Below are 19,531 nucleotides of genomic sequence, written 5' to 3' on the forward strand. Positions count from 1 at the left end.
AAAGATGGGCTAACTTTACTGTTTAGTTTTTTTAAATGCAGTGAAATGTGATTTTACGTAATTTTTCCAAAAAAATTGCGTTTGAAAGACCGTGTGACAAAAAATATTGAAATGACCACCATTTTATTCTACAGAGTCTTTGCTAAAATATATATATATATATATATAATGTTTGGGTAGTTTTCTAGCAAAAAATACTGATTTTAATTTGTAAACAAAAAGTGTCATAAATAGGCCTGGGGCTTAAGTGGTTAGGGTGACCATAGATATATGGAAGTTCAGTTGGTTCAGCAGGGATCGGTCACATTTCCATCCATGTGTGGTCACTGCCGGATAAAAGTCACTCCATCAGCGGCTGCAGCCAATAGCTGATCTGTGTGTTCTGAGAGCGGAGGAGCGCCCCCCCAATGTCAGAATACAATAGTGCAGCGGAGAGGTTTCCCCCATCCCACCTCCAATGTGTGGATGGGGGAATCGCTTCATTTTTTTTTTTCACTCAGCCCGCTGGCTGAAAGATAAAACTGAACCGTGTATGGTCAGCTCTGAAAGCAAGATATTCATCAACTGATCCCCCTAAAGGGGTTAATCTACGTATTACCTCCTCTGCCACCAGATCCAGCATTGTCTGCTCTCTCCGTCCTACCGAATGTAACTTCCTGTGTGTATCTGACAACACTTCCTGTCTGTATTCCATAGAGACTTCCTGTCTGAGTAGAAGTGAGATCACCACCTTGTGGAGATCAGAGGAACTGCAGCCCTGCAAGTCTACTGCGCTTTCTGTCAGTCTCCCTCCTAGACTCGGCTTCCTCCTCCAACCGCTGTTCCAGCAGGAGCTCCGCCTCTTCATACACACTCAGGGAGGAGAGAAAGGGGAAGGATATACAGTACATACACACACAGCACAAGGCCGTGTTCACACTACCAGACGGTTCTCAGGGCTGCAGTTCCTCTGAGCTCCACAAGGTGGTGATCTCACTTCTACCAGACAGGAAGTCTCTATGGAATACAGACAGGAAGTGATGTCAGATACAGACACACGACATTCTATAGGAAGTAGAGAAGAGACATTACTGGAAGTGGCAGCAGAGGAGGTAATAAGATCTTATTTTCTATTTACACCCAGTAACCCCCCCCCCCCCCCCCGTCATGTCCGTCCTCTTCCTCCATAGTCACTGTGACATCTTTTATCTCCATATAGTGTGGAAACCTAGATTAACCCCTTCAGGGGGATCAGTTGATGAATAATATATCTTGCTCCCAAATCTGGCCATACATGGTTCAGTTTTATCGTTCAGCCAGAGGGATGAGTCGAAAAAAACGGAGGCAATTCCCTCCATCCACACATTGGAGGGGGATCCTCCCCGCTGCACTATTGTATTCTGACAATGGGGGCAGACATCTCAAGGCTCCCGCAAGTCGCGGGAGACTCCCGCTTTCCGCCCTGAGCTCACGGGCACCCGCGAGCTCAGGGCGATATCCCGGCTGTGTGTGTGAGACGAGTCAGATGACTCATCAATGCAGGCAGAAGAGAAGAGTGACTGTGTCAGCAAGCCTGCACGGAGCCGAAGTAGATCCGGCTCACAGGCGGAGTGATATGAGTCAAGCACTCCGCCTGTGGGAGGAGCTGCAGAGAGCAAGCAGAGGCTTTGCTCTCTACTACAGCCACATCGTCTACTCCAGTAGGCATTTTGGCGCGCGGGGGACCAATCATCGTGACACCCCACTCTGTGACAGACACAGTCACAGTGACCTAACCTGAGAGCAGCACCAGAGAGCCAGCACCTGAGACCAGTACCAGCAAATGACCAGTGACCAGCACCAGTGACCAGCACCAGTGACCAGGCCAGTACCAGCACCAGTGACCAGACCAGCACCAGTGACCAGCACCAGTGACCAGGCCAGTACCAGTACCAGTGACCAGGCCAGTACTAGCACCAGTGACCACACCAGTGACCAGGCCAGTACCAGCACCAGTGACCAGGCCAGTACCAGCACCAGTGACCAGGCCAGTACCAGCACCAGTACCAGTGACCAGGCCAGTACCAGCACCAGTACCAGTGACCAGGCCAGCACCAGTGACCAGACCAGTACCAGTGACCAGGCCAGCACCAGTGACCAGGCCAGTACCAGCACCAGTGACCAGGCCAGTACCAGTGACCAGGCCAGTACCAGCACCAGTGACCAGGCCAGTACCAGCACCAGTGACCAGTACCAGTGACCAGGCCAGTACCAGCACCAGTGACCTGGCCAGTACCAGGGCCAGTACCAGCACCAGTGACCAGGCCAGTACCAGCACCAGTGACCAGGCCAGTACCAGCACCAGTGGCCAGGCCAGTACCAGCACCAGCACCAGTGACCAGGCCAGCACCAGTGACCAGGCCAGCACCAGTGACCAGGCCAGCACCAGTGACCAGGCCAGTACCAGTGACCAGGCCAGTACCAGCACCAGTGACCAGGCCAGCACCAGTGACCAGGCCAGTACCAGCACCAGTGACCAGGCCAATACCAGTGACCAGGCCAGTACCAGCACCAGCACCAGTGACCAGGACAGTACCAGCACCAGTGACCAGCACCAGTACCAGTGACCAGGCCAGTACCAGCACCAGTGACCAGGCCAGTACCAGGGCCTGTACCAGCACCAGTGACCAGGCCAGTACCAGCACCAGTGACCAGCACCAGTACCAGTGACCAGGCCAGTACCAGCACCAGTACCAGTGACCAGTACCAGTGACCAGCACCAGTGACCAGCACTAGCACCAGTGACCAGCACCAGTAACCAGGCCAGTACCAGTGACCAGGCCAGCACCAGTGACCAGACCAGTACCAGTGACCAGACCAGCACCAGTGACCAGGCCAGTACCAGCACCAGTGACCAGGCCAGTACCAGTGACCAGGCCAGTACCAGCACCAGTGACCAGCACCAGTACCAGTGACCAGGCCAGTACCAGCACCAGTGACCAGGCCAGTACCAGCACCAGTGACCAGGCCAGTACCAGCACCAGTGACCAGGCCAGTACCAGCACCAGTGACCAGCACCAGTGACCAGGCCAGTACCAGCACCAGTGGCCAGGCCAGTACCAGCACCAGTACCAGTGACCAGGCCAGCACCAGTGACCAGGCCAGCACCAGTGACCAGGCCAGTACCAGCACCAGTGACCAGGCCAGTACCAGTGACCAGGCCAGTACCAGCACCAGTGACCAGGCCAGTACCAGCACCAGTGACCAGCACCAGTACCAGTGACCAGGCCAGTACCAGCACCAGTGACCAGGCCAGTACCAGCACCAGTGACCAGGCCAGTACCAGCACCAGTGACCAGGCCAGTACCAGCACCAGTGGCTAGGCCAGTACCAACACCAGTACCAGTGACCAGGCCAGCACCAGTGACCAGGCCAGCACCAGTGACCAGACCAGCACCAGTGACCAGGCCAGCACCAGTGACCAGGCCAGCACCAGTGACCAGGCCAGCACCAGTGACCAGGCCAGTACCAGTGACCAGGCCAGTACCAGCACCAGTGACCAGGCCAGCACCAGTGACCAGGCCAGTACCAGCACCAGTGACCAGGCCAGTACCAGTGACCAGGCCAGTACCAGCACCAGCACCAGTGACCAGGCCAGTACCAGCACCAGTGACCAGCACCAGTACCAGTGACCAGGCCAGTACCAGCACCAGTGACCAGGCCAGTACCAGGGCCTGTACCAGCACCAGTGACCAGGCCAGTACCAGCACCAGTACCAGTGACCAGCACCAGTACCAGTGACCAGCACCAGTGACCAGCACTAGCACCAGTAACCAGGCCAGTACCAGTACCAGTGACCAGGCCAGCACCAGTGACCAGACCAGTACCAGTGACCAGGCCAGCACCAGTGACCAGGCCAGTACCAGCACCAGTGACCAGTACCAGCACCAGTGACCAGGCCAGTACCAGCACCAGTGACCAGTACCAGTGACCAGGCCAGTACCAGTACCAGCACCAGTGACCAGGCCAGTACCAGCACCAGTGACCAGGCCAGTACCAGCACCAGTGACCAGCACCAGTGACCAGGCCAGTACCAGCACCAGTGACCAGGCCAGCACCAGTGACCAGGCCAGCACCAGTGACCAGGCCAGTACCAGTGACCAGGCCAGTACCAGCACCAGCACCAGTGACCAGGCCAGTACCAGCACCAGTGACCAGCACCAGTACCAGTGACCAGGCCAGTACCAGCACCAGTGACCAGGCCAGTACCAGGGCCAGTACCAGTGACCAGGCCAGTACCAGCACCAGTGACCAGCACCAATACCAGTGACCAGGCCAGTACCAGCACCAGTTACCAGTACCAGTGACCAGCACCAGTACCAGCACCAGTGACCAGCACTAGCACCAGTGACCAGCACCAGTGACCAGGCCAGCATCAGTACCAGCACCAGTGACCAGGGCCAGCACCAGTACCAGCACCAGTGACCAGGCCAGTACGAGCACCAGTACCAGCACCAGTGACCAGTACCAGCACCAGTGACCAGCACCAGTGACCAGGTATACTGATTACATTTCATTTCATTATTCTCTGGTAGTGTTAAATTGGAAAGGGGGGGGGGGTGCGGCGCGTGCGTGGGGGGGGGGGCGGGTTCGTGTGGGGGGGGCACACCTCCCTGAAATGAGTTTTTGCAGGTTGGGATGTCTGTGGGGGGCACTCCTCCGCTCTCAGAATACAAAGATCAGTGATGAAGCTATTGGCTGCAGCCGCTGATCGAGTGACTTTTATCCGGCAGTGACCACACATGGATGGAAATGTGACCGATCCCTGCTGAACCAGCTGAAATTCCATGTATCTATGGTCACCTCCCCTCCCCCTCATCTCCTTCATTATGTAAGTCATGCTGAGAGATAATCTCCCATTGGCTGAGCAATATTCTCATTTGTCTCTGAGCTCCTTCTTGCTATTCCTCGTCCTGCCTGTTGTTTCCTTGGATTGATTTTCTGTGTAGTGACCCCGGCTTCATCTCTTGGATGCTCTTGTCTGTTGCTTGTCCTGACCTTTATCCTGATTCCTGGATCTCCTCCTCATCTCTCCTCCATATCCTCTTACACAGCTTTTCTCCACACCTGCAGTGACCCTGGGGGGTGGTAACTTGGCACCAGTATGCAGCAAAATCCATTCCCACCATTAGGAGCTCTGGATGAAATTGTCTGCTATTTACACTCCGTTCCTCCGTACGTCACCTGCTCACATGAGAGATTACTTTCCACATTCCTGACAGATTTCTGTATGGTAAAGGTCAAAGTTCACTCTTCATTTTAGGAGAAGTGGGAGGCACCCAGGAACAATGATTTGGTTAGCACAGGATCCTCATATAGAGGGCCCCTCAAATCTCCCCATCTAAATGTCCCTCCATCCAGAGTCTATAAGTCCTATGACATCACTCTAACGTCACAGCTCCTCCCCCAATGTCTCTCCATCTGGCTTTTTTTTTTCTCATGCTCTTAGGATTTGGGCGGACCCTTGGCATCCTCACTAGACAGTCCATCCAGTTCAACCTGTGTAGGTGTGTGCGGCTGTAATCATCTCACATACCCCCGAATGTTCTGATCCTTGAGATGTACGTCTAAGAGTCTTTTAAAAGCCACCATACTTCCCGCAGAAACCACCTGTGGCAGAGAATTCCACAATCTTGTAGCCCTAACAGTAAAGAACCCCCCACGTTGCCTGAGGTTAAAACGCTTCTCCTCTAATCGCATTGTATGCCCCCCAGTCCTCATGCAATCCCTTCGACTGAACAGCTTTTTTTCTAAGCTGAGATCCCCATTGAGATATTTAAAAATTGCTATCATGTCCCCCCTCAGGCGTCTCTTCTCCAGGGAGAATAAATCAAGCGATTGCAGACGCTCTTCATAATTAAGGTCCTCCAATCCCCTAATCAGTTTTGTTGCCCTTCTCTGAACTCTGTCCAGCTCCAACACATCCCTCCTGAGGACTGGCGACCAGAACTGGACAGAATACTCCAGATGTGGTCGGACCAGAGTTTTATAAAGTGGAAGGATTATAGACTTATCTGTGGAATACATCCCTTTCTTTATGCATGCTAATAATCTGCTGGCTTTGGCAGCTGCCGCTTGACATTGCATGCTGTTGCCTAGTCTATCATCAACCAAGACTCCCAGATCTTTCTCCATTTTTGATTCCCCCAAGGGTTCCCCTCCTAACGTGTATTGTGCTTTTATGTTTCTAGTTCCCAAGTGCAAAACCTTACACTTCTCCACGTTAAACCTCATTTGCCAAGTCGTTGCCCACTCCGTTATTTTGTCCAGGTCATCCTGTAGGATATCTGCTTCATGCTGTGCAGTTATTGCCCTGCCCAATTTTGTGTCATCTGCAAAAACTGATATCGAACTACTGATCCCGTCCTCAATGCTGTTTATGAATAAATTGAACAAGGTTGGTCCCAGGACTGAGCCTTGGGGGACCCCGCTTACTACCTCAGACCAGTCTGAGTATGTGCTGTTTATTACCACCCTTTGGACACGACCTTTTAGCCAGTTCCGTATCCAAGAGCAAACCCTGCTGTCGATACCTGCAGACCTTATTTTATAAATTAAGCGCTTGTGGGGAACTGTATCAAACACCTTAGCGAAATCCAAGTACACCACATCCACTGGTCTGCCCCTATCTAGCTCACAGCTCACCTCCTCGTAGAATGTTAAAGCGGAGTTCCACCCTGGATTTTTTTTTTTTTTTTTTAATACCCCCGGGACAGTCAGGGCTAGTGCATTCCACAATGGCTAGCCTCTGATCTGTCCCGGGTTGCACTTACCTGTTAGGACAAATACTTACCTTGCAAACGTCTTGTCCAGCGCTGCCATCTCAGATGTGGGCAGCTTGAAGCCAGCGCGTCCTCTTCGGCGTCTTCTTCCGCCTTCTTTGGTCCCACGATGCTCTGCGCCGGCCCCGACGTCACTTCCGGGTCGCGCGCGTCATCCCTCCACAGCTTCTGGGCATGCCCAGAAGCTGTTTAGAAGGGGATGACGCGCGCGACCCGGAACTGACGTCGGGGCCGGTGCAGGCGCAATGATTCCTGGGAGCTATGACGTCCAGCTCCCAGGAATCATTGCAGAGCCAGGAAGTGACGACGGGCCGCGGCCGAGGAAGGAGGAAGAAGGAAGTAAGGTAAGTATATTTTCTTCGCTACGAGGTAAGTAAAAAAAAAAAAAATATGCGATTATCCATTTCTTTTTCAGGTGACCCGGAGCGAGAAGATGGAGGTAAGTATAAAAATAGGGTGGAACTCCACTTTAAGAGATTGGTTTGACAAGAACGCCCATTTGTAAACCTGTGCTGGTTACTGTTGATGATGTTGTTGTCTTTAGCAAACTCTACGATATAGTCCCTTATCATGCCCTCCAGAAGTTTGCATACTACTGATGTCAGACTGACAGGCCTAAAATTTACCGGTATATGCCTCTGACCCTTTTTGAATATCGGAATCACGTTTGCTTTCCTCCACTCCCCTGGTATATCTCCTGTCCTAATACTGTCAGCAAAGATCAGGAACAGTGGTTTGGATATAACCTTACTGAGTTCCTTGAGTACTCTCGGATGTACGCCATCCGGGCCTGGTGATTTGTTTGTGTTAAGTTTATCCAGCCTTTCCCTGATTTCACCCTCTGTTAGCCATAGTGGCAAGTCCTGTGTATTACTACTAACCATACAGTCATGTTCAGTGTACCCCTCCGTTTCCTGTGTAAATACTGACGAGAAAAAAGCATTCAGCACGGTTGCTTTTTCAGTGTCCTCTGTAACCATCCTCCCATCATTGTTAATTATATGTGCAATATGCTCTGCCCTATATTTTTTGCTGTTGATATATTTAAAGAATTTCTTTGGGTTTTTTTTTTTACTATACTCCGCTATTTGTCTCTCAAAGTCTATTTTAGCCATCTTGATTTCGTGTTTACACTTCTTATTTGCCTCCTTGTATTGGTCGAAAGCCGATACTGTGCCCTCTGATTTATATTTCCTGAAGGCCAATTTTTTTCCCCTAATAAGTTTTTTAACGTTACGGTTTAGCCAGCCAGGTTTGGCTTTGTCTCTTCTAAATGTATTTCCCATAGGAATGCACTGCAAGATGCATTTGTTTAATATGTTCCTAAAGCATTCCCATTTTTCCTCTGTGGTCAGAGATCCCAAGGTTTGGTCCCAGTTAACCATTTCCATCAATGAGTACAATTTTGGAAAGTTTGCCCTTCTGAAGTTAAGGGTTCTTATGTTCCCCACTTGCCTTGTTATATTGTTATTTACGCTAAATGTGATCATCCTGTGATCGCTACAGCCCAGGTAGTCCTGGACTTCTACATCCGAGATTATGTCTGGGTCATTAGTGATCAATAGATCCAGGATTGCGTTTTCTCTAGTAGGAGAATCCACCAGCTGTGACATGTAATTATCCTATAAGGTTTCCGTGAATAGACGGGCCTTATGTGAGTGTGTAGTCCCTTCTCCCCAGTCAATGTCGGGATAATTGAAGTCCCCCAATATGATGACTGATCCTAGCTTTGCCACTTTACCCAAAAGTGCTAAAAATTCCAGCTCTACCTCCTCCCCTTGTTTAGGTGACCTATAGCAAACCCCCACAATTACTTTTCCCTTTTCTCCTTCCCTATGGAGTTCTACCCATACGGATTCTAACTCCATACTCATCCCTTCCGTAATGTCACTCCTCTCAATCACCCTTACATTATTCTTGACGTAGAGACATACCCCCCCCCCCTCTTTTTCCTACCCTGTCCTTCCGGTACACCGAATACCCTTGGATATTTGCCAGCCAGTCATGTGAGGGGTCGAACCAAGTCTCCGCTATTCCCACAAGGTCTATGTCCTCCTCATGTACTAACATTTCCAATTCATCCATTTTATTAGCTAGGCTCCTGGCATTAGCATATACCCCTCTTAGTTTTACAGAAGTTAAACGTGATTGGTGGTTATGTTTATTCCTGTTTGGTCCGAGGTTCTCCCGCACAGACCTACCGATTGACGTTGTGGACCTACTGTCGCTGCTGACCCTACAACTGCCTTCAGTCCTTTGCTCCCTCCTAACTGACTCTACTTCTGAGCCCCCCCCCCCCCCCCCCGTCTCCTGCGTTGTATGTAATGATGTCAGAATGCCTGCAACAAGCTTTTACCCTGCGTAGAGTGGGGGTCCTGTGTGGGTAAATTATACCTCAGTCTGAGGTGGGGCTTTAATCAAATGGAAACCTGAATGGTGAGGTGAGGAGGATTCTGGGAATTTCATTTGATTTTACTATTTGTGTTCAGATCTAGAGTTTTCCTCCTGTGAAGTCTGGAGATCATATGACCATCACATTGCCTCCACCTCCCTCCCTGATAGAATAGAGAAATACAAAGAAGATTCTAGAAGTCACCAGAGAGATCATAGAGGAGAGGTGAGCGGTGCTGGGAATTCTGGGACATTATCCAGTAACAGACAAGGGATGTGTCTGGATGGTGACTGTATCATTGTGTGTGTCAGGTTCCTATAAGGTGTCAGGATGTCACTGTCTATTTCTCCATGGAGGAGTGGGAGTATTTAGAAGGACACAAGGATCTCTACAAGGACGTCATGATGGAGAATCAGCCGCCCCTCACATCACCGGGTAAGAGGAGACTTTATTGTAAAGGAGAGAGCAGTACGGAGGGTCCACCTAGATCCCCCATCATCTGATAAACACATAGAAACAATGTATTCAGTCAGTGTGTGTGTTTCCTACAGATGGATCCAGTAATGGGAACCCACCAGAGAGATGTCCCCGTCCTCTGTATTCCCGGGATTCCACACAGGAAGATCGCACCATCCCTCACCATCATCGGGTAGATGAGGAACAATCACTGATAGTATCATTAGGATCTCTACATTATCTGCATTGTTACCATTGATGTCATTTTTATTATATATTCAGAGTGGAGACCTGAGAGATTCTAAAGTTGAGGTTAAAGAAGAGATAAAAGAGGAGGATGATGAGGATGGGGTGATGGAGGAGTCAGAGTTTCTAAAAGAACACAAAGATCTGTACCAGGACACCATGTCATCCAGCTACAGAAACCCACCAGAGAGATGTCCCCGTCCTCTGTATTCCCGGGATTCCACACAGGAAGGTCACACCATCCCTCACCATCATCAGGTAGATGAGTGACAATTATTGGTAGTTCTGATTTATATACAGTATATTTGTTACAATGAATGTTTTATTATATATTCAGAGTGGAAACATCAGGGATGATAATATTGATGTTAAAGAAGAGTATAAAGAGGAGGATGAGGAGTATGGAGTGATGGAGGAGTTTTCAGAAGGACACAAGGATATGATGGAGCCACCTAATACCAGGAACCCACCAGAGAGATGTCCCCGTCCTCTGTATTCCCGGGATTCCACACAGGAAGGTCACACCATCCCTCAATGTTACAAGGTTGGTGAGACAGAGATTATAAAACACAGACTCATGGAGACAATGTGTGGATTTTTATGTGATGTCACAATAATAAAGCTTATATTTTACAGATTATATTCTCTCTAATTTTCTTGATTTAGAGTGGAGATCCAATCGATATAGAATTTGAGGTTAAAGCAGAAGAAGAAGAGAGGTATGTGAGGGATGATCAGCAGTCTATGGAGGAGGATGGAATAACGGGGACATTTATAGAGGAGGACACTCCTACAGAGATCAGCACAGGTGGGTCATTAACACTAAATACATTCCTCCACCCATACTGCTCACTGATTGGTCCAGAGTAGGGCGGGGACTGGGTGATATCAGCCTGTAATCCCCTGGTCACTTTCCTGAGCTGTGTTCCCCGTCCTGTATTCCTGTATTTCTCTCGGATAATCTTCCTTCTCTGTGCTGCAGACACAATTTATGTATCTAGACTGGATTTATGGAGATTCTGGGATTCGGCTGGCAACAAAAATGTGCATGATATAGGCTCCTAGGTTATGAGTTTTGGGTCTTCTGCCCCATGCCTGAGTCTAACGTCTTGTTCCAAACAAATGAGGAGATACTGTACAACATATGAAAGGTCCATCTCCAGTTCTCATTGTAACGTCATGTTCCCAACAAATGAGGAGGAGATGCTGTACACCATATGAAAGGTCCATCTCCAATCCTCAATATAACATCATATTCCAAACAATAAAATTGTCATCATTTCAATAGCATTATTACTTAGTGATGTTTGGTTGGGTAAGGTTGTATCATTGATCCATTGATTTTTTTTTTTCAATTCTTTTATTTATATAAAAGACAAATTCCAGGCGTAATAAACAGTAACATTCCTTATAGAACATATGCTGAGACAGTGTATTACAACATTGAAGACAATTCAGTCATAAGGTTGAGATCTACATCGGTCGTAGAATAAGAGGTGTTCTACAATTCCTCTAATGGGAGGAGTTATGCTGGACTAGAAAATACCCGGAGTTGTCTGTTCCAGTTTCGCATAACGTATAGAAGAAGATGGAAGGAGTAAAGTGAATAAGTAGTGGAAAGAGAGAGGGAAGTAAAAGAAACCTAGAGAGAGGCAGAAGAGGATAAGTAGGTGGGATGAGGGGGTAAGGAGGTGTGGAAGGGGGGGGGGGTGTAGGAGGGTTAGCATCGGTAAAGCTATGGCCCTACATCAGCAATACTTTCCACCAATATTTTAGAGCTCCCCCAAACTCAACATGAGGTCTCTTTAGTATTGCCTCCCTTAATTAAAGAGCAGCCTTCATCAGAGAGGACAAATATATTCCATTGACCCCAGGTTTTGGTATATCGTTCGTGTTGGGGACGTGTCGAGAGAACAAGGTTTTCCATTCTATTAATTTCTTTGAGCCACATGCCAACAGTCAGGGCCTGTGGGTTTTTCCATTTAAGAGGGATGCACATTTTAGCAGCATTTAGAAGGTGACGAATGACAGGATTGTTATAGGTCTGGGCCGGGATGTTAGAAGCATGGAGAAGGAAGAGAGCAGGGTCATTGGGGAGCGGTCGGTTTATAAACCTCTGAGACATTTCACGTACTGTCTTCCAGAACTCCTCTAGTTTAGGACATGACCAAAAATCATGTAGGAGTGTCCCCCGGCCCTTCCTGGCATCTCCAGCACTGATCAGTGAGTGTGGGGAAGAACCGGCTCAACCTTGACGGCGTGCCGTACCACCTTGTTAGGAGTTTGAAGTTAGTTTCTTGTATTTACATGCAGATGGATGATGTAAATGTAAACGGAATGATGTGATTTTTGTTGGTTTGAATTAAAGTTACAGTCTAAATCCCATTGCCTCTTAGCTAATAATGGGGGTTGGTAAGTCCCCTGGGGTGTGATCAGTAATGCATAGGTCGTGGATAATACCTGTGTCAGTATTCTGTCTTGAGAGCAATGTTCTTTGAAGGGTGTAAGTTTTGTGTTGCGTTCACTGGGAGGTGGCAATGAGTTTAAGAAATTATGGAGTTGTGATGCACTACAGAAATCTAGACGGTAGGGTCCCGAGGAGTCCATGTGGTCTTTGAGTGCAGGCCAGCTAGATGATGTTGAAAAATGGGAGGCTTGGAAATAGCCTGACTCCATCAAGGTCCTGAAAGTTTTATCTTGGTAGCCCGGGGTAAACTGGGGATTCCCCAGTATGGGTGTCAGTGGTGAGTGCGTTGGGGAAAGTGAAAGTTGTGTGAATAATTTAGAGCAGGTTCTTATCGTGTGACCTATGAGGGGATGGCGTCTTATGGAGTCTGGTAGTGAATGGTGGCACAATGGAGCTCTATGGAGGGGTATGTCGCATTGGGCCTGTTCTAGTCTGGGCCAAAGCTTTGCTTCACCATGACGACACCAGTCTGTGTCTCCCCAATTGTGTAGCCTGACAGTACTTGCATAAGTCCGGCACTGCCAGTCCACCTAGTCGTTTAGGAAGCAAGAGTAGTCTCCTACATAGCCTAGGTCGCTTATGTGCCCAGATAAAATCCACTAGTAGGGTGTCATCCTGTTTAAAGTAATGCGAAGGGATGAATATCGGAAGTGCTTGAAAGAGGTATAGGAACTTAGGGAGTATGCAGATTTTAATAATGTTGCATCTTCCAAACCATGAATGGAGACCAGATTTTGATTTATCTTATAGAATGTGGACTTTCTTTAGGAGGGGGAGAAAGTCGAACATGAAGATGTGTGAAAATTTGGGTGGAATGAGAGTGCCCAGGTATTTCAGCGCTGAGTAGCTTAAAATGCAATCGCAGTTGGGGGAGGAGGGGGTTTGATAAGCCTACTCCCATAGCTTCAGATTTAGTCAAGTTGATTTTTAGATTGGACAGAGTGCCATATGCCTCAAACTCGTGAAGAAGATTCGGTAGAGAAATTATGGGATTTATGAGGGAAAATAACATGTCGTTTGGATATGCTGATATTTTCTGCTGGGTCACCCCAACAGTCATGCCTGAAATATCCTGGTGGAGGCGTATTCTACATAAAAAGGATTCTAGTAATAATGCGAAGAGTAAGGGTGACAGAGGGCACCCCTGTCTTGTCCCATTCCTAATTGTGAAGTAATCTGATAAGACACCGTTTGCCTTAACCTGGGCGGCAGGGGCAGAGTACATCTGTGAGATCCAATTTAGCATGGTGTTGACAATGCCAACATGTCAAAGTACTGCAAACATAAAATGCCAATTTACTCAATCAAAGGCCTTCTCGGTGTCTGTGCTTAGGAGGACACAGGATGTGCGGGTCTTGGTGGTTACATGTAGGAGGTTGAGGACCATGGTTGTGTTATTCCTTGCCTCACATGTAGGCACAAATCCAACTTGATCCAAATGAATCAGTTGCGTCAGATGTTGTTGGACCCTAGTTGTTAGGATTTTGGCGAACAGTTTAAGATCGACATTTAGCAAGGAAATGGGTCGGTAGCTACTTCAGGAGGTGAGATCTTTTCCCTCTTTAGGGATGACTGAAATGTGAGTTTTTAAAGTCTCCTTGGGGATATATTTCCCAGAGCCCCATGTATTAAACATGTCACCCATAACTGTCCAAGTGACGGCAAGAGTGTTTTTTTAATATTGTATGGTAAACCCATCCGGTCTCAGTGCCTTCCCCACTTTGAAACCACCTATGGCCTGTTTTAGTTCAGCCAAGGTGATGGGGTCCTCTAGGGATTTACTGTCAGTGTTGGGACAACCAGGGCATCCAGAAAGAGAGCAGGTATTCCTGTATTTGGGTCTGTTGGGGGTTGGGGTTTGTAAGTTATAGAGCGAGGCATAGAAGGATTTAAATTCTTGTGTGATATGTCTAGGTAACGTGGCTTTTTGACCTGTGCGGGAGATAATAGGTATCTTCTTGGAGGGATCTAGCCAATAGTCTGCCACACTTATTTCCCGACTCATATGACATTTTACGACAAATTTGCATGGCTGCCTTAGCTTTGTAAAGTAAAGGTCATTAATTTGCCTACGTAGAGTCATAAGTTTTTCCCCTGAAGAGAGAAGAGTGACAGAGCGTGTTTGTGATGGGACTCCAACACATGTAAAGCTTGGAGTAAGGAGTCTAGTTGTGCTGTACGCTGTTTTTTGATCCAGGAGCCATGCTTTATGAGCACCCCACGAATCACTGCCTTGTGTGCCTCCCAAATGATTCCAGGGTCAGTATCTGCAATGGTGTTAGTCTGAAAGAAATGGTCTAATTCTCTACATCTGTCAAAACAGTCTCATCTTGGAGTAGACTTTCATTTAGTCTCCACATCCGGGTTCTGGACCTTCGAAAGTATAACAGAGGCATGGTCGGACCATGTAATGGAACCCATTAAAGAGTCACGGATCGCGTGTAGTTGACAATGCGGCATCTAGAAATAGTCTATATGAGAGTATAGTTGGTGAGGTGAGGAATAGAAAGAATAGTCTCGTTCTCCGGGATGCATCAGGCGCCACACATCTTATCAAGTGTGCACTATGGAGGGACTTTGCAATACGTTTGCGGACGCCAGGGGGGGGACAGAGGAGGATCCCAGAGATGTACCCTCCGAAGGAATCAGAGGGATATTAAAATCTCCCCCAATAGTTAGTTGACCCTCAGAGAACTCCAGGAGCTTCTCCATACCTCTAGTAATGAACGCATACTGCTGGCTGTTGGGAGCATAATAGGTGGTCAAAGTCACTCTGACGTCACCAACATCGCCCTTCAGAAACAGAAATCGGCCATTGGGGGTCTTTTAGAATATGTGCGCAGTGTCCATGGTACCGTACTGGAAAAAATTATATAGGCTCTTTTTGGTTTAGCCTCCGGGTTAGTAGAGTGGTAGGCCAAGGGGAAAAACCCGGTTCTTAAATAGTGGAAGCTTGTCATCCCTGAAGTGGGTCTCCTGTACAAAGGTGATATCAATTTGTAGATCGTTTAAATCGTTCAAACGAAATTCGCCTCTTTTCTGGGGCGTTAAGTCCCTTAGCATTGATCGATAGGATCCTGATGTTATCCATGTGTTAAGAAGGGCGAGGGGAAGGTTGGGAAGTGAGGTTAGGAAGAGGTGGGGGGGGGGGCTGTGGTATGAAGAGAATGGAGATAAAAAGAGGGGAGGCAAAGATGGTATGAGAGAGGAAGAAAGGAAAGTCAGGCAAGCAAAGAATATGAGAGAGTGAAAGAGAAGGGGGCAATCCCACAGAGAGAGGCCTCAATTTACTAAGAGATAGCAAAAAAAATGCTAAGACGCTCACCAGCAAGGAGCCGGATGAATGAGAGTGTGCCTATGTGGGGTTGTGGTTGGAAGGAGCCAAGGGACGGGGGTTCCCCACCCTCCCCCTTCTACCTCATGTGCCCGTGGCTTTTTATACCCTGCCCCACAATGCACCGAGACAACCCATCTGTGCCAATCTCTGGGGCTGTATCAAAAGCCTGTGTGTCATTGGCCAGGTCTCCTCGAGCATCCAATGTGCCTCCCCATTGGATCAGCTGGGGACACTCCCTTAGACCAGATGAATCACACACTGGGCACACTGAGCAGACCTAACTCACAGATCCTGCTCCCTGATAAGCAGAGTGCAACATAGAATTTACCTGCTGCTCCTCTGATAGGCAGACAGAGCCAAAACTATACTCAATCTCTAGCACCTGACTAGGAGGGTGCTACATCTTTAAAAGATATGGATGTCCGGGTATATTTGAAAAGTTGTGGGACATGTGGTTGGATACCCCTGGCCTTGGTCCACAAAAATTAACACTTCAAAGATTAGTCCTAGGACCACATTGAGGGTACCTTTGATGCTGGCAGTGTGTTTGCTGGGTTTGGTGGAGGAGATGGCACCTCTTAGAGCACAAAGAATTTTATTGTCGGTTACTCTGTTCTATGCGGGCAAGGCTATCCTTCTGCATTGGAGGAAGACCGAAGCGCCATCGGTGGAGTATTGGAAGTCACCAGTGAACACGATGCTGCCGTTTTACAAATCCGCATACCGAAATAGAGGATGCGTTATATGGCAGGGTTGGACTGAGAGGCCATCTACTCTTCTCGGAGGTGATTGTGGTCTGCCACCGGTGAAGGTGACGGTCACCTTAGAGGGGTGAGTTGAGGTCCCCTGATACTTAGGGAGGTAACAAATGAAGTCTATGCCTAGCAGACAACAAGCAGTGGTGAGAGGGTGGGGGAGGTTGGGGTATGGACCTGGGTGAGAGTCTGTGTGGGGGAGACACTGCCACGTTGAGGTTCTCCTGGGAGGTTCTCCTTTTGCATTTTCCTATAAGTATTGTAGTACATGAGCATTGCACTGAGGTTGGGGGGATGGGGAGTTGTTTTGGTGGCCTTGTTTGCTTTTTTGCGATTAAAAATCAATAAAAATAATTTTCAAAAAAAAAAAAGTCCTAGGAATGAATAAACAGGAGGGACTGGGATGAGGCACAGGCCAAGGAGATGTTGGGGGAGTGGGTGGAGTCAGTGAGATGTTGGGGAAGTGGGTGGAGTCAGTGAGATGTTGGGGGAGTGGGTGGAGTCAGTGAGATGTTGGGGGAGTGGGTGGAGTCAGTGGAGGTGGGGAATGGAAACATGCAGGAGTGACTATATATGAAGGTTACGATCGCTGTGTCTATGACTGTACAAAGCGGAAATATTGTGTACCGAATGGAATGGACTTTTCTTTCTTTATAATAAAACTTTTTCTGATTTAAAAGAAAAAAACACTCAGAAAAGAGGAGTAGGGAAAATGTCAGTGGCCTCCACCTGTAAAACCATTCCTGTTTTGGAGATCGTCTCATTGTTGCCCATCTAGTGCACCTGTTAGTAACAACCCCCTCTGCTACTTGACTGACCAGATGAATATCCCAGGAGTTTCCCTGACTTGATGCTATACTCTGATTATAAAGTATTGAGCAGTGTATATGAGTGTGGAAAACTCTTGGTAATTTTTCTTGTCTTCTGACAGACGGACTCTGTGGTGGGAATAGAAGGACATCGGAGGAAGATGTGACTACAGAAGATAATGACATGGCATCTTCTCCAGAAGTAAATCCCGTTCCTCATAATATACATGACAGACCTCACCATTGGAGGAGATCATTGGAATCTCCTGATACTTCACATAGTCCTCTAATATCTGACAGTGCCGACGGGTGCTGGAAACCATCTCATATCAGGGAATCTTCTTTATACCATAAAGGGGTTCATACAGGAGATAATTCAATGTCATGTTCAGAGTGTGGGAAATGTTTTAGTTCCAAAGGAAACCTTCTTAGGCACCAGATAATTCACACAGGGGAGCGTCCCTATTCATGTTCAGAGTGTGGGAAATGTTTTAGTCACAAAGGTAACCTTCTTCAGCACCAGAGAATACACACAGTAGAGCATCCCTATTCATGTTCAGAGTGCGGGAAATGTTTTAGTCAAAAAGCATACCTTCTTCAGCACCAGAGAATACACACAGGTGAGTGTCCCTATTCATGTTCAGAGTGTGGGAAAAGTTTTAATCATAAAGTAAGCCTTCTTAACCATCAGAGAATACACACAGGTGAGCGTCCCTATTCATGTTCAGAGTGCGGGAAATGTTTCAATCGTAAAGAATCCCTTCTCAGCCATCAGATAATACACACAGGTGAGCTTCCCTATTCATGTTCAGAGTGCGGGAAATGTTTTACTGAGAAAAGAAGCTTTCTTAGCCATCAGAGAAAACACACAGGTGAGCTTCCCTATTCATGTACAGAGTGTGGGAAATGTTTTAATGAGAAAAGACACCTTCTTAGGCATCAGAAAATACACACAGGTGAGCGTCCCTATTCATGTTCAGAGTGCGGGAAATGTTTTAATAATAAAGGAACCCTTCTTAGCCATCAGAGAATACACACAGATGAGCTTCCCTATTCATGTTCAGAGTGCGGGAAATGTTTTAATAATAAAGGAACCCTTCTTAGCCATCAGAGAATACACACAGGTGAGCGTCCCTATTCATGTTCAGAGTGCGGGAAATGTTTTAATGAGAAAGGAAACCTTATTAGGCATCAGAGAATACACACAGGTGAGCGTCCCTATTCATGTTCAGAGTGCGGGAAATGTTTTAATCAAAAAAGAAACCTTCTTAGACATCAGAAAATGCACAGGGGTGAGCTTCCCTGTTAATGTTCAGAGTGTGGGAAATGTTTTAATCATAAAGGAAACCTTAACCATCAGAGAATACACGCAGTTGAGTCTCCCTATTCATGTTCAGAGTGCGGGAAATGTTTTGTGTTCAAATGTTTACTTGTTAGACACCGGAAAGTTCATGCAGGCGAATATAGGTCTCTAATCTTGTGCAGAGTGCGGGAAATGTTTAACTAAGCAAGAATACCTACTTACACACAGGTGAGCTGCCTTTTTAATGTTACGAATGCGGCAAATGTCTTTATTTCTTAGAAACCAGAAAGTTCATACTGGCGAGCGTCCTATATCATGTTCAGAGTGCGGGAAAGTGTAAAAATAAAGGAAATCTAATAAAACATCAGAGTGCACCCCCTGCTGGTACTACGGGAAATGGACGCTGGATTGTAACGGGTGGAACTGTTTAGTCCATAAACAAATGTGGAACCACCACAGTCCACTCGGGGTTGGTTTACACCCGCATCGCCCTCTGACCCGCTGTGGGGTTGGCAGGCAGCTGGGAGCCCTTATGTTAACCCTGTAAAGCCCACGCCAGTACGCCGCAACTGAATGCATCAGGGCTGTTGCGGCACAACCCCATTCAGTTGAATACCATTGCCCAATGTGACCGGGAGGTGCGAGGTTTGCAGCAGCCGCAAATTGCAGTGCCATGTGTACAACCCCATCTGGCTGCCATTTAAGCTTAAGGGGGTGGTAAAATCATGACTCAACTGTCTACCCTTACCGATCCCTCCCCACATGAGGCAACAGGCGGGAAACCATGACAAGACATGGCCTATTATGCAACTGCATGAGGACCTAACGGGAAACGCTTTATTCTTTTTGTGTTCTACTTATAAATATGTATATAGATCTAATCTACTGGATAGAAAAAGATCACTGTAACATGCATTAACCCACAGCAGCCAATCAGGATTTATCTTTCACTGGTGAACCTTTTTT

The 19,531-nt window shown here is 47.7% G+C and overlaps 1 protein-coding gene and 1 pseudogene across 2 annotated transcripts; both read left to right on the forward strand.

The window, feature by feature from the left end:
* The first annotated feature begins 1,067 nt into the window (after positions 1 to 1,067).
* Positions 1,068 to 10,895, forward strand: LOC309544120 (uncharacterized protein). The gene is made up of 6 exons (XM_082276498.1): positions 1,068 to 1,091; positions 9,290 to 9,417; positions 9,504 to 9,627; positions 9,744 to 9,841; positions 10,232 to 10,438; positions 10,561 to 10,895. The coding sequence occupies exons 3-6, from the start codon at positions 9,543 to 9,545 to the stop codon at positions 10,762 to 10,764; spliced, it is 594 nt and encodes a 197-aa protein (XP_082132624.1). The 5' UTR covers positions 1,068 to 1,091; positions 9,290 to 9,417; positions 9,504 to 9,542; the 3' UTR covers positions 10,765 to 10,895.
* A 2,253-nt stretch (positions 10,896 to 13,148) lies between these two features.
* Positions 13,149 to 18,769, forward strand: LOC309544119 (annotated as a pseudogene). Its single transcript has 2 exons — positions 13,149 to 13,189; positions 17,497 to 18,769. The product of its transcript is annotated as an uncharacterized misc_RNA (transcript).
* The last annotated feature ends 762 nt before the right edge of the window (positions 18,770 to 19,531 follow it).

The sequence above is a fragment of the Pelophylax lessonae genome (assembly GCF_965119305.1).
Source record: "Pelophylax lessonae genome assembly, contig: HAP1_SCAFFOLD_1112, whole genome shotgun sequence".
In the NCBI taxonomy this organism is placed as follows: Eukaryota; Metazoa; Chordata; class Amphibia; order Anura; family Ranidae; genus Pelophylax; species Pelophylax lessonae.